This window comes from Pituophis catenifer, unplaced genomic scaffold (genome assembly GCF_029215685.1).
Source record: "Pituophis catenifer annectens isolate HBS135680 unplaced genomic scaffold, rPitCat1.0.hap2 SCAF_2, whole genome shotgun sequence".
In the NCBI taxonomy this organism is placed as follows: Eukaryota; Metazoa; Chordata; class Lepidosauria; order Squamata; family Colubridae; genus Pituophis; species Pituophis catenifer.
In genome coordinates, this window is record NW_027256882.1 from 77,288,026 (window position 1) to 77,303,238 (window position 15,213).

The 15,213-nt window shown below is 36.1% G+C and overlaps 1 protein-coding gene across 1 annotated transcript in view; it reads right to left on the reverse strand.

The window, feature by feature from the left end:
- FBLN2 (fibulin 2) overlaps positions 1-15,213 on the reverse strand; it is a 107,726-nt gene that overhangs the window by 43,125 nt on the left and 49,388 nt on the right. The window contains exon 4 of the mRNA XM_070933659.1: positions 1,243-1,429. Within this exon, the coding sequence (XP_070789760.1) occupies positions 1,243-1,429 (187 nt within the window). The remainder of the gene's footprint in view (positions 1-1,242; positions 1,430-15,213) is intronic.

A 15,213-nucleotide genomic window follows, 5' to 3' on the forward strand; every position in this document is an offset into this window, starting at 1 on the left:
TACCTTCAGGTTTGTCTATTTTTAATGGTGGGTTGGAGGGGAGAACTTTTCTGCATCTGCAGTAGAACAACAGCAGTCAGGCTGAGGTGAGGTGAAGTGAGGTGAGGCTCCTCATTTCCTCCTCCCTCAACATATGGGTGCCAATTTCAGCCTATTGGTTTAGCCTTCCACAATAGTCCCAGTTTCTCATGTAGCCTGTTGAAAAAAATAATTACCTTCCCCTGTTGTAGACAATAATGTAATGCAGCCAAATGTAAAGACTCAAAAACCATCCCACCTCTAAAAGGGCCAAATGGTGAAGATTGTAATGATGATGCCATTAAAACTAATCTCTTCAACATTTTTTCAGTTCTTTGTCAACAGCAATGGCATCTCTCCTTGAATACTGCTCACTTGCCTGGAACCCTCACTGTATTTCAGACATCAATACATTAGAGAGGGTCCAGAGATATTTTACTAGAAAAGTACTCAAATCCTCTCCTCGAAATAAAATTCCCTATACCACCAGGCTTGAAATTTTAGGCCTCGATAGCCTCAAACTAGGCCATCTACGTTCCAACCTAAGCTTAGTTCATAAGATTATTTACCAAAACATCCTACCTGTAAATGAGTACTTTAATTACAACTGCAGTAACACAATGGGTGTATGTATGTTTTAAATTGATGGGCAAATTTCATATATTTGATTTTAATTGGTTTTAAATTTTATAAATTCATGTGTTTTAATATGGCTGTACACTACCCTGAGTCCCTCGGGAGAAGGGCAGTATAGAAATTTAATAAAACTTAAACTTAAACAAGGGCTATCAATAGATTCAAACTCAATGTAATTTGCTCTAATCTTGATTGTAGGAAATATGACTTCTGCAATAGAGTAGTAAATGTCTGGAACACTTTACCTAATCCTGTTGTTAGTCTCTCTAATCCCCATACCTTTTACCTTAAACTGTCTACTGTGGGCCTTTCATGTTTTTTAAGAGGTCCCTAAGGGGGTGTGCATAAGCGCACCAGAATGCCTACCGTCCCTGTCCTCCTGTTCCCATTTATATGTACTCATTTTATGTGTTTATGGCTATGTTTTGCTTATTTATTTCCTTTTATTTGTGTCAAAAAATTTTCATGTGTCCATGTCTATGTCTATACTGTTACTTGTTTCCTTGGACTTGTTGACAAACAAACAAACAAACAAACAAACAAACAAACAAACAAACAAACAAACAAACAAACAAACAATGCTCTTACATTTTTCAGGTGTCACTGTTGACAATGGTTCAGGCTGTCTCTTCAGTTCTGGAGAAATAAGATGGTCTTCTCCATCACAACAGGAAAGCATCACATGGTTGCAAGGATAGCCAAGATTTGGGTTCGACTCACAGATTTGACCCTCATTTTTTACTTGTTGGCCCAACATGCAGCAATCACAACATTGCTGAAAGAGAAAGGTGCCATTAACACAGCAATGATGTTAGTGTAATTTAGTACTGTCAAAATGCTTTAAGCTGATTGAAGTATATGGATGTCACAAAATGGTAGTGTGTGGAAGTATTATAAACACTGCTCTCACAAACTCACAAACTCATAGAGAATCCATAGGGATTATTAATTAATTTATAAATTTATTTCTGAATCATCTTTCCAGCCAAAGAGAAGCCAGGGCGACACAGAATCTAATACTATTTACGTATTTGCAAACTGCAAAAATTAAGTACTTTAATAGTACTTTAAAGTCATATTTTTTTAAAAAAAAAACCACTCAGAAGTCAGAAGAAATAAAGTTTTGATAATTCACCTAAAAATAAACAAAGAAGAACTTAGTCCAGTCTTAGAAAGAAAATTCCAGAACTGACCACAAATCAAACTTTATTTTGTGTTTTGACCAAGACAAAATGGATGGAGGAACATAAAGAAGAGCCTATAAAACCTGACATAGCAAATCTACAGTTCTCACAAAGCCCTCAAATTCATATATCTGATGCTTCAGGATCCCTGACATTACAATGTTTAAATGTAGAAATTATTACAAGTAGTCTTTGACTTACTACCACAGCTGAGGCCAAAATTTCCATTGCTAGGCAAGGGAATTGTTAAGTGAACTTTGCCCCATTGTATGATCTTTTTTTGCCATAGTTGTTAAATGACTCACTGCAGTTAAGTGAATCATTAGTTGTTAAGCAAATATAGCTTCTCCCATTGACTTTGTTCATTGGAAGCCAGTTGGGAAGGTTACAAATGATGACCATATGATCCTTGGAGAGTCCAACTGTTATAAATACATGCCAGTTGCCAAGCATCTGAAATTTGATCATGTGACTAGGGGGATGCTACAATGGTCGCAAGTGTGAAAATCGGTCATAAGTCACTTTTTTTAGTGCTGTTGTAATTTTGTATGGACACTAAATGAATGGTTGTTATTCGAGGAATTCTTGTATATATTATTATATAAATAACAATATGAAATAACAGCTATCAGTTCTTTAGTGATATTGGCCTTCATATGCATCAAGTTCTTCCCAAAAAACCTAGGTGATCATAATGTATCAAGATAAAATATGTGCAGATTCCATCAGTGTGGTCTTTTGCAATTGACAGAAGGAAACTTTGTCAATATGCAGATTTTCTAAGTGCTGTCCAAGAATTTTTCATCCAGTGTGCAAATGGGGCCACCATAGGCAGCTTACGTCATAATCTTTCAACTTTGATTTTCTGATCTTTGGGACTTTCTCCAATTCTTTGTGTTCTACACCACTATACTTCTATACTACTATCCCCTAGCATTGCCACGTCAATTATCCACACATTCTTCTTTTCAACCACATTTAAATCTTGTGTGTTATGAGCCAAGACTTTATCAGGTTATATTGTATTACAGCCTGCACATTTTTAACCACTTTTTCAACTACACATTCTTACCAATTTTCATTACATTTTACAGATGTTCCAGTGAATCATTTTGGCAACTGGGTTATGTCATTGTTTATAATTAGTTTGTGCAATCTTCTTGCAATAAGCCAAATATATGATTTATTTCTTCTTCTGTTTCTTTGCATAATCTGCCCTTTGGATCATTTGATGATTTTTAAAAAATCTAGCCTTGACTGAATTGGTTCAATAGCTTGCTCACGAGCAGCCAAAATCAAGCCTCCAGTTTCTTTTTTGAATGTTCCAGTTGTAAGCCATTGCCAGGTTTTATCTTTATCCACTTTCCCTTTCTTTTGTAGAAAATGACCATGTAATTCTTTTCATTGCCAGTATTCTGTTCTTGGTTTACTGCATTATTTCAGTATTCATATTTTGTTTCCCGTGCATTCAATAAGTTCCAATTTTTAACTTGCATCAATGTTTGCTCTGTCTTTTACATAATCAACCAATTTATTCTTTTCTTCTTCAACAGTTTGTTTAACATAAAGTAAACCTTTGTCTCCATTTCTACAGGGTAAGTGTAATCTAGCAATATCACTATGGGGATATACTATTCAATATTAGAGGTATGGGCAAGGTACTGATCATGTTCCCATCATTCATTTTTGCCTTAAATAATTTTTTTAAAACTCTTTTTAACTCTTTGGATATATTCTTTGCTTGTCCATGTTTGATGTTATTTAACATCAAAATGCCTAATTGTGTGTAGGCTTCATCTGGATGGTACCTAATGGAATGGTCACTTGGCATTTAAAATCAATTATTAATAGTGATTTTACCCCAATTTATTGGTAATATAGCGTATTTTTCTAGACCAAATTCCAGTGCTAAAAATTCTTAAAGTGTTTGTCAATAACTGGATTTCAATTTCTGATTAACTCTAAAGCTTCAGATCATCCATATAAAACAAATGGACATTTTATTAGCATTTTTGCTGTTTGACAGCCCTACGTGGAGCCTCTGGTGTGCTTTATTGTACCTAATCTGGTTAAAACTTATTCTCCAAACTGTAGTCCTCAAAACTCCTGCCACTCATAGTCATGTTTTATACGAAGAGAAGCAATTTTTCAAATTCCCTGCCTTAATTGATTCATTTTGCCTGTATCAGAAAATCATATTCAAATACTCTTTAAAAAACAAAAAAAAAACAAATAGATAATCTTTCATGTCATATGCAAAATTAATATAATTGTAGTTAGACATAATGGGAATTGAATCTCATGGTTTGTATTAAGGATTCATATGCTATTTCTTCTTCAGTAGCTTGTATAGGTCTAGGATTTTTCTTTCTGAAGCAACAACATGATTGCTTTATATTTCCCAAGCCGTCAGAGATCATCCACAAATTCAATCAATTGCCTTGGAGCTCTATGCAAGCATGAACCCTGACAGCAATGGGACAAGCAATCTCTGAAGCCATAGGCCCATATCATCTTTTCCACAAGCTTTTCCAAAATGCAAGGTGGATGGATAAAAACTCTAATTATTAGGAGGACATGGATCTAACACACAGGTGGCAGGATTCAGCATTCTAAGGACCCTGTTCACTTCCTCAAGGGTAATCAAATCAAATTCCATCAGATAACCAGACAAGACTGACCTCCATCATCTCCATAGAACCAGCATGAGCCATCTAAAAGATGTCTAGTGAAATACTTATGACAAACCTGCAAGGAATCCAGAATCATCCAAATCAGAGCCACAAGGTAACTATCAGTAAATACTATACAACAATGATGAAGAAATAAGCAGATTTCACTGTCCTTATTGCCACAAGGTATTCCTTAATACAGGTTCTTACTTGCACTCAAGTCAGACTCACTCTTTGTCAAACATTGTTTGAGAAACAGCCAAAGGAAATAAACAAATAAACAACAATGGCAATATTCTGTTGGTTGCTGTTTTTTTTTTCTTTATGCCTTACTTTGTTTCTGTTTTACATATTAACTTTGACATACCATATCTCAAAGGAAAATTATTTCATCATTTTGATAGTGTTTTTTCTTTGGAGGGATTTTTAATATTTATACATTAGAGGCTTTAGAAAATTGGTTCCCAAATCTTCTTTGTACTGACCATTATATTATCACTGACAATTTTGAGTGCTACCATATAAAGTAAGGGTTAGCAAAAAAAGTGCCTATGGGATCTTAAAATTTATTTATCAAATTTAGAAGCTGCCCATAGGGCAGATAGATACAGATACCTCCCCTAGATAGCCCTAATATTAAATAAGAATAATTATTTTTCAATTATTAAATGATCTGTGAGATTTTTGGTGTGCCATTTTTGAGCAAGAATACCTAACTTTTATTTAATGGAAAATCTCCCAAGATTTTCCTGTTTTATAATTTTATATTTATTTTGGCATTCAATACTAGACAAACATATGCATACAGTATATTGGGGGGGGGTGAAACGCAGTTTGTGAATAAAAATGGCAGGAGATAATAGAAAGATGATAGATAGGAAGGAAGGAAGGAAGGAAGGAAGGAAGGAAGGAAGGAAGGAAGGAAGGAAGGAAGGAAGGAAGGAAATGAACCTAAGCAAGTCTTTGCCAATCAGGCTTCTTCCTGATAAATTGGACTTCTAGAATATCTAATCCAGCCAGCATGTAACAGAAAAAAAATGAAATGAGGCTATTCCTCCTCACTTTTTTGGTCCATTTCAATAAAGCTGATGATGAAAGTTTTTGTTTTGTTTTGTTTGTTTGTTGTTTGAGAGCAATATAGAAACCTTCAGAAGAGGCAGAAGTTCTGTAGCAAAAGGTCACTGTGTATAAGGCAATCAAACCTATTGCTTGAGGAAAAGAAATCCCAGAGCCTATACAAACCATAGAAAATGAAATAAGTAATCACATATGATCCCTGGTATAAAACATGAAATGAATTTTCCATTCTATCTTTTACTACATCTCATTCATTTTGCCACTGATACTAGTAGAGAAAAAAAAATAAAGAATTTGAAGGTTCAAGTAGAGTATATCACTGATTTTTAAAGAGCTACATCTCAGCAACCTCAAGTTGATGTTCTCTGGGTCTCTAAGCTAACAGGGTTGGTTAATACTTGGATAGAAGATCATAAGAGAATACTGGGCTTTAGGCTAGACTGTGAAGTCAAAGCCATCTCAGAATAAGGCACTAACAAATGGGTTCCATTCTGCCGCCAAGAAAATTGTTCAGAGATACCTGAACTATTCTATTCATGTCCAATCTGTGGGCTTCCCTAGCTAAACCTTTCTGGTGGTCTGATTTTCCACAGCTGCATCTGTCCTTGAGGTCATCCATAGTTACTTTATTGTTAGTGTAATAATTTGCAACTTGCCTCTAATAGACCTGTTATCTCTTACTGAGAAAGTTAATGTATCTCATCAGGTAATTATATTTACCCCCAAGATATTCAATTTATAAATTCTATTTGCAAATTGTTAAATCAAGCTGAAGCAAATAGGAAGAATGCATGCAATCTCCAAAATACAACTATCACCACAAAGACTAATAGAAGCTATTACCTAATCTGTGATATAAAGATTGGGGCATGGGGCGGGAGGGGAGGAGAGACATTTATTTCTCAAAAAAAATGCAAAGGAGCAAAACTGTACCAACTTATTCCAAAATCTTTCACATATTCAATGAAATAAAACATTTGCAAGACGATATTTCCATACATATACATCCCAGGCAAACTTAAAAGAGCCGCTGAGGAGGTCGTGAGGGCCCTGTTTTGCCACCCCCGTCGTCATCGTCATCATCATGTCCCGCTTGGGAGCCACCCTGCTGCAGGCCCAAGGGCACGTTTCCTGGACGGGCCAGGCCTCTTTCAGCAATGGAAGGCTCCCTCAGAAGGACAACCTTGCAGACAAATGGTCACCTCTAGCTATGCATGGTGGCACAACAAAACTCTCTATACCATCATAGCAACAACCCTCTTTGGAATCGGAAATGCGTTCTATAGATATGAAATTATGAGGAGGGCTTGGCAGCGCGATGTGGATCGTGCAGAGAGGTATAAACGCATGGAGGCCCAGATGAGGACACTTAAATATTAAGGAGCTTGACAGCACCAGAATTAATATCAACTAAAGCTACAGCCAATTACTCATCTCCCCTGGCTCTTCAAAGTGGTAAATAATTCAGTTAATATGGGGAATGTAACTCCAGAATACAGAAACACCCATGAAGATCAGTTGAGCACTGCAGTCAAGGATTTGGTGGCAGTCTCCTTATTTTAAACACAAAACTTTTCACAATGACACAATTATATGTAGAAGCAGTGTCAAATAATAAAAACATGTGGAAAGAAAAAAAATAAAAAAAATAAAAAGCCATTTAATCTGAATTCTTCAGACATTCTTCTTCCAAACTGCTTCAGTCAGAATATTTTTTTTTATTCCCATAGCTCTCTCCCCTAATGGCTTTACTGGTTACATGGTTAATGAGGAAAGGGCATAATAAATATTTAAATCAGATACTCAACCATGAGCATATTTTGCTGCATTTCTCACCATGTCTGCAACTGAATTAAGTTAAGAAAACACACACGACAGGTTGTAACATGTCTCAATTTAATTCCAAGCTCTACTCTTTTAAAAACTAACATCACCATTGACCCAGAAACCATTTGGCCCCAATTCTTCTTATAAGCACATCCCTAAGAAACAGTGTTTTGAAACCATGTACGGTAGTTTGTGCATCAAACATTACCAGTATTCCAAAAGTTATGTAAGATCTACTTCATGACTTTGTTCTAGGAAAACTTCATTGGGTCAATCTGCTGATCTTTTCCAAGAGTCCTAAAAGTTTTGTTCAGTTGTCTTTTCCCAAAAAATAGTGTCTGTCTGTTTGTTTGAAAAATAAAATAAAAAATATTATTAGCACTCTTCTTTATAATGATTATAATAGGTGTCAACCCTGAAAATGATCTGGCCAAAGCCATTTTGGAGCTTCAGTGTTGCCATACTGGAGCGAGTATTAGAGATAGCTGAGGTTGTGTAGTCAAAATAAAATATTTTTCCCTGGGAACCAAGGACGTTCTAACACCTGGCCGGAAAAAGGTGGAGTGGTGTCACCAGACCTGCAGACATTGCCTTGATTGGGCCATGTGACTGATTATTTGAGTTGAGAGGGAAAACTTTTACTTTTAATTAGGTGAAAACCAAGGGGTCTCCCAGAGTTGGTTTTCACCAGATATGTGCCAATTTGATATTTCCAATAAAGCTATTCTTTGAAGAATCCACCTGCCTCGGAGTTCTTGCTTGCAATGAATCTATTACCTGGAACCCTAACAATATGGTTGTTTTGCTTAGAGGGCCACAGTAATAATCAATTAAACATTTTACTGCACAAAATTGCAAACCAACCAATTATACAGAAATTCCTGAATATTTAAAAGTAGGTTTTCATAGTATTTTCTGGCAACAAAATGCATCTCTCTCTCTGTCTTCCTAGTTGACCTTGGCTAGGAAAAACTAAGCATTGTCAAACCTAGCTACTGCTTGGATACCCAGGAAAAAAAAAACAGTTCTAGATTACTTGGAATTCAAAAAACATCACTCAAGACAGCAATAAACCATTTCCATATTCTGGCCAAGATAACTCTGTGGGCTTTTCCAAAGAGCTAAATTCAAACTTATTGGTCTTCTTCTTTTTTTTTTAGATATTATCTGTGCAATAGTGCCATTATCTCTATAGGGAGGGTTTTGACTATACTGTTTTCACTGAAGTTCCATTCTATTGTACATCACTGTAAACCACAAATTATTCCATAAGGCTTTAGAATTTAGAGATTTAGGGGGGGGGGAAATATTACAAAATACTTGCAGGACTGTCCATTGTATTGTCCATGAGCACACTTTTGATTCTGACATGACATATGCTGAGTTGGGAGGTTTCAGAGGTCCTTCTAGTATAACCTTAGAGAAGAAATAAATCATCAGAACGGTTCTTTATAGAATGGATTTTAAGTTTCTTTCATTTAGAGTGAAAAACATACACACAATTCCACACACACACACACTTTTACATGAGGCGCATATAGAAGACAAAAGAGACCATGCTAACCCAGAACATATGTTTTTGGCTGAAATTACACTACAGCTTATTATGTTGATTCATGAAACAGTATACTATGGTTTATTACTGTTGCCATGGGAAACATTATATAAATCCATTACATGCTGACTACAGAACAAAACAACATCTAATACCAGAACAGGTACAAAACATTGTCTTAAATTATATCAGAGAATCAAATTATGTATTCATGTAATGCTTTATATGTTATCCTTCTTCCAGAAAGTTCAGTGTGAATGGAGATTTTCTCCTTATACCATTTTAACTTAACAATTATGAAAGCAAGATTAAATTTACAGTCAACTTTATGGCTGAATGAGAATTTGACTGACTCTCCATAACTGGAACACATCCCTATATACAATAAATATTTTGCTGAAGATGGAGGACAAGGAATCGCATTTCTAGATAAAGCTTCTTTGCTGAGTTTTGTCTGTGTGTAGTACAGGTGTGCTATGTAGAACTAAAGTTTTTATAAAAATAGGAATTAAATACTTGGCATTTCATTTTATTTTTCATTTACTGTTTTCTTCATAAGGAATATTGATTTAATAATGTTATAAATAAGATAGCAACAAATATAAAATCAATTTATAACAAAAATATCTATTTATTTTATACTATGGCCATATTTTATTTATATCTTTATTGAATCAGTATCATATATGTGAAGAAATGGAATTTATTTTCTCAAAAAGGCAAACTGTTTCATTTATCTATATCACAAGGCAAGTTATGATTTGGTTGCTACCTAAAATACTAATTCAGCAACTAAAAACAATTTTGAAAATAATTGGAAATGTTACTTTTTAAAAATTTACCCAATTAGAAATATACTTGCATAAATACAAGTAAAACAATATACAACAAGCATCATCTTAATGACATCTAAATGTAATGTCTGAATTATTACAATATCAATAACCTATATTCTTCAGTATATATTCTTTCTCTCACCTTATATAATGATATTATTTTATTGATATCTGGTATTTCTTTATTAAATTTCATTTGATATAGAAATTTATTTTACTCTTTTGAGATCTTCCTTTTATTTGATTTTTCTTTCTTTCTTTTTTTTCCTCTAACCATTGATACCACCTTTGCCAGACCAAATAATATTCAGATTCTTCCTTTCCTTGAATTTCCTTAGTGAGTCTATCCATCTCAGCACATTCCATAATTTTAGATACTATTCTATCTTGAGTTGGGACTTCTTCTTGTTTCCAATTTTGTGCATATGCAATTCTTGATGCAGTCAAGATATGTGTTATTAAATATATTATTTCTTTTTCATATTTATGTGTAGGTATTCCTAATAAGTATGTTTCCGGATTTAATGGTACTTTTTGAGTTGTTATTTGTTCCAATTGCATTTTAATATTGATCCAGAATTGTTTAGCTTTAGGACATGACCACCACATGTGGTAGTATGTTCCTTTTTGTGCTTTACATTTCCAGCAGAGTGAAGATGTACTGGGAAACATTTTAGAAATCCGCGCTGGTGGTTTATTTATAAATGTATTTTTTGGTTTCTTAAATTAATAAAAGTTTTTTAAAAAAAGAAATATACTTGCATAGATTGCAAAGATGTTAAAAGAATAAAACAGTACATGAAACAAGAATAAATAGCATAAAGACAAAATGTACATAAATATATTTCTCTTCCCCGAATAAGTTGGCACGTAACGATTTAAAACTGAATTTGAGCAGGAAATATTTAAAACATATTCTGCAGTGGCACAAGAGAGAAATCTTCAGGGATATTATTTCATAAAATCAATTCACCAGTGGAAATGGGAGTGAGGTGGTTAGGACACCAGGTTGGAAGTTAGCAAGCCCATATTTGGGATCTGAGTGCTGTTGTGTGGCAAGGTGAGCTCCTGTCATTGGTTCCAGCTTCTTGGCAAGGACATGAAAGGAGCCACAGGGGTCAGGATTGAGTCAGTCTTTTCTGTCCTATCTAGATTCTAACAACCCCTGGGCACTGGGATACAGCATCAGTATATCTTGTGATGATGATGTTGGAAAATCTCACTCACTGGCTTCATAGAAATGTTAAACAATAATAGAGACAGGACTGACCCTTATGTGGGCCACCCTGATGTAGGGGCCACCAGGACAGCAATGGCATGTTGGCTTAGCATGTTGAAAAGCATGTTCACGGTGCTTTACAGCCCTCACTAAGTGGTTTACAGAATCGTCATATTGACCTCAACACTCTGGGTCCTCATTTTACCGACTTTGAAAGAATGGAAGGCTGAGTCAACCTTGAGCCAGTGAGAATCAAACTGCTGGCAGTCAGCAGATTCAGCCTGCAATACTTCATTCTAACCACTGTGCCACTAGAGAGGATGACCTCTCTTCCCTCACCACAACTGCTTGAGACTGCCCAGTGAGAAGGAAATAGAACCATTGCAAAACAGTGCTTCCAGTTACAACTTGATAAGGCTGTCCAATAAAATATTGCAGTTAATAGTATCAAAAACTATTGAGCTATATAAAAGGATCAGGAGAGTCATACTATCCGCATCTAGGTCTTGACAGAAGTAAGCACTGAGATTCTGGCAAATCTGAACAACTATATCAGCAAAAGGTGGTGCAAATTGGTCTTAATTATTTCTTAGTAGAGAGTTGTTCAACCAAAGCAAAGCTATTAGACCAGTGGGTCTCAACCTTCCTAATGCCGCGACCCTTTAATACAGTTCCTCATGTTGTGGTGACCCCCAACTATAAAATTATTCCTAAAATCATTGAAAATATGTGTTTTCGGATGGTCTTAGGTGACCCCTGTGAAGGGTCATTTGACCCACAAAGGGGTCCCGACCCACAGGTTGAGAACTACTGTATTAGACAATGGCCCTATGACACAACAAGAAAAGAAAAGTAAAAGTGATTCACTTCTCTCATCACCGAATATGAGTGTAAACTTGTGTTTAATCAGATATTTTCTCATCTTTCTCCACTAACACTCTAGGTATCCTTTCTGGTACTTTATTTCCCAGAAGTTCTCAGTAAATTAAAGAGTCTATTAAAAGAGGCCAGCAGAAAGAGATTGCTTGGGGCAATCTTGTCCAGAGCTTGGTTTGCCTCTCATTGTCAGTGGCTCATTCAATCAGAACTGCCTACAGAACTGCATACTATGGAACTCCCCAAGTATCCTTTGGGAACCTGCTGGATCCATCAGGTGCCTAGAATAGAGCATCTGAATGGCACTTCTGTGGAGGTTGCAGATCACAGACCAGAAAGCAATCAGAACCTGGTCTGAATATTGCAAAGGGAAAATAGAAATCTCTCTCCATATCCAGATCTTACATCTGAGACACAAACATTATATACGACGACTTACATATGTTAGTACGTACATGGTTGCAGTTTATGAAGATGAGGAAATCTTTTTTTCAGACCCTATGAAGATGAAGCATTGCTTAAGAGGTTGATATACCTTGGTGTCACACAGGCTCAGGACTCTAACTGATGGAAAGGCCAATGCTTGCATATTTATTTATTTATTGGTTCGATTTATATGCTGCCCTTCTCCGGAGACTCAGGGTGGCTTACAATGCGTTAAGCAATAGCCTTCATATTTTTGTATATAGGGCTTTCGGGGGGCCCCTAAGCAGTGTTCTTTTTATACAAAGTCACTTATTGCCCTCACAATCCGGGTCCTCATTTTACCTACCTCAAAAGGATGGAAGGCTGAGTCAACCTTGAGCCTGGTGAGATTTGAACTTGCAGTAATTGCAGGCAGCTGGTGCTATTTAACAGCACTTTAGTCTGCTGCGCCACCAAGGCTCTTTCAAATTTAAGCATTTGAAATGGAATAATTAAATTAAATTGCCCCGGGTCCCATAATATGTTTTCCTAACAACCACAGAATGATAAATGCTAAGAGAAATACTAAAATGCACTTCATATTGCGAAGTATTATTTAAGAGATAATTAGATATAAATGCATTAGAACAACAAAAATCATTATTTAATCTTTCTTTTTTCTTCATGTATTTTGGGTTCCATCATCCCAATCTTCACATCACTGATGTGGGTAGTAGAAACTTATTTTAAGGGCAAAGATGGGAAGGTTACAATAAATCAATATACTAAAGGCTTCATATAATTATCTGACATCTGAGGTACTCCAAATACAAATGAAAGAGAGTTCACTTTTTTATTTCATGCTTAATATATATTTGTATCACAATGACTTCTACTCTAAATCATCATTTCACAGTCAAAAGCAAGGAAAAGCTCCAGTCCCAGACAAGATAACTCCTTGCTTAAAAGTCTGTGCTGACCAGTTGGTCCCCATCTTCACCCGCATCTTCAATAAATCGCTAGAGATGTGCTATGTTCCTTCTTGCTTCAAACACTCTACTATCACCCCAGTGCCAAAGAAGCCCACCATCAAGGAACTGAACAACTACAGACCAGTTGCTCTAACATCTGTAGTTATGAAAACCTTTGAAAGGCTAGCGCTGTCTCACCTGAAAACCATCACGGATCCACTGTTAGACCCTCTGCAATTTGCATACTGAGCAAATAGATCAACAGATGATGCTGTTAATATGGCTCTGCACTACGTCCTACAACATCTTGAATCTCCAAAGACCTACGCAAGGGTCCTCTTTGTAGACTTTAGTTCAACATTCAACACCATCATTCCATACATTCTTCTAACTAAGCTAAACCAGCTAGCGGTACCTGAACACACTTGTAAATGGATCATAAGCTTCCTAACAGACAGGAAGCATCAGGTGAAGCTAAGCAGAATCACATCAGATATCTGTACAATTAGCACAGAGGCCTCACAAGACTGTGTGCTCTCCCCACTTCTCTTCTCTCTATATACCAATGACTTCATCTCAAATGATTCATCTGTTAAACTACTGAAGTTCGCAGATGACACAACAGTGTCAGTCTCATTTGAGACAATGATGACCCGCATACAGACGGGAGGTTGAACAACTAGCTCGTGGTGCGACCAGAGCAATCTGGAACAGAACACACTCAAAACCGTAGAAATGGTGGTGGATTTTAGGAGAAACCTTCCCATTCTACCACCTCTTAAATACTAGACAGCACAGTATCAACAGTAGAGACCTTCAAATTTCTAGGTTCTATCATATCTCACGACTTAAAATGGACACCTAACATCAAAAACGTCATCAAAAAAGCACAACAAAGAATGTTATTTCTGCGCCAACTCAGGAAGCTCAAACTGCCCAAGGAGCTGCTGATACAGTTCTACAGAGGAATTACTGAGTCTGTCATCTGCACCTCTATAACTGTCTGGTTTGGTTCTGCAACCCAACAAGATCGACACAGACTTCAGAGGATAATTAGAACTGCAGAAAAAACAATTACTACCAACCTGCCTTCCATTGAGGAACTGTATACTGCACGAATCAAAAAGAGGGCTGTGAAAATATTTACAGACCCCTCGCATCCTAGACATAAATAGTTTCAACTCCTACCCTCAAAATGACGCTATAGAGCATTGCACATCAGAACAACTAGACACCCCGAACGCCATCACTCTGCTAAACAAATAATTCTCTCAACACTGTCAAACTAGTTACTAAGTCTGCATTACTATTAATCTTCTCATCATTCCTATCACCCATCTCCTCCCACTTATGGCTGTATGACTAACCTTGTTGCTGGTATCCTTAAGATTTATATTGACTGTTTCCCTATGACTATCATTAAGTGTTGTACCTTATGATTCTTGATGAATGTATCTTTTCTTTTATGTACCCAAGAGCGTATGCACTAAGACAAATTCTTTGTGTGTCCAATCACACTTGGCCAATAAAAAATTCTATTCTATTCTATTCTATTCTATTCTATTCTATTCTATTCTATTCTATTCTATTCTATTCTATTTTATTCGATTCGATTCGATTCTAGGCATCCATCCATAACCACCATAATCTCAAATAGGCAAAACATGCATTGTGACCATAGCACAGCCCCACTCTTTCAGACTTGCATCAGGACATCACACCCACATACATCAAAGATGGAGCTTCCATTCGAAGGTCACAAAGCACATTTCATCCTTGGCCCCATATGGATATCTATAGCTTTACTATTTGTTCATGTTTCAGAAAACATTAAATAATATTTTCAATAAATCATTCAGTAATTACAGCTTGAATTGCCCCATGAACCAGTGTATATAAATTTCATTCTGATAAATGTATTTGCAAGATATTTGGAT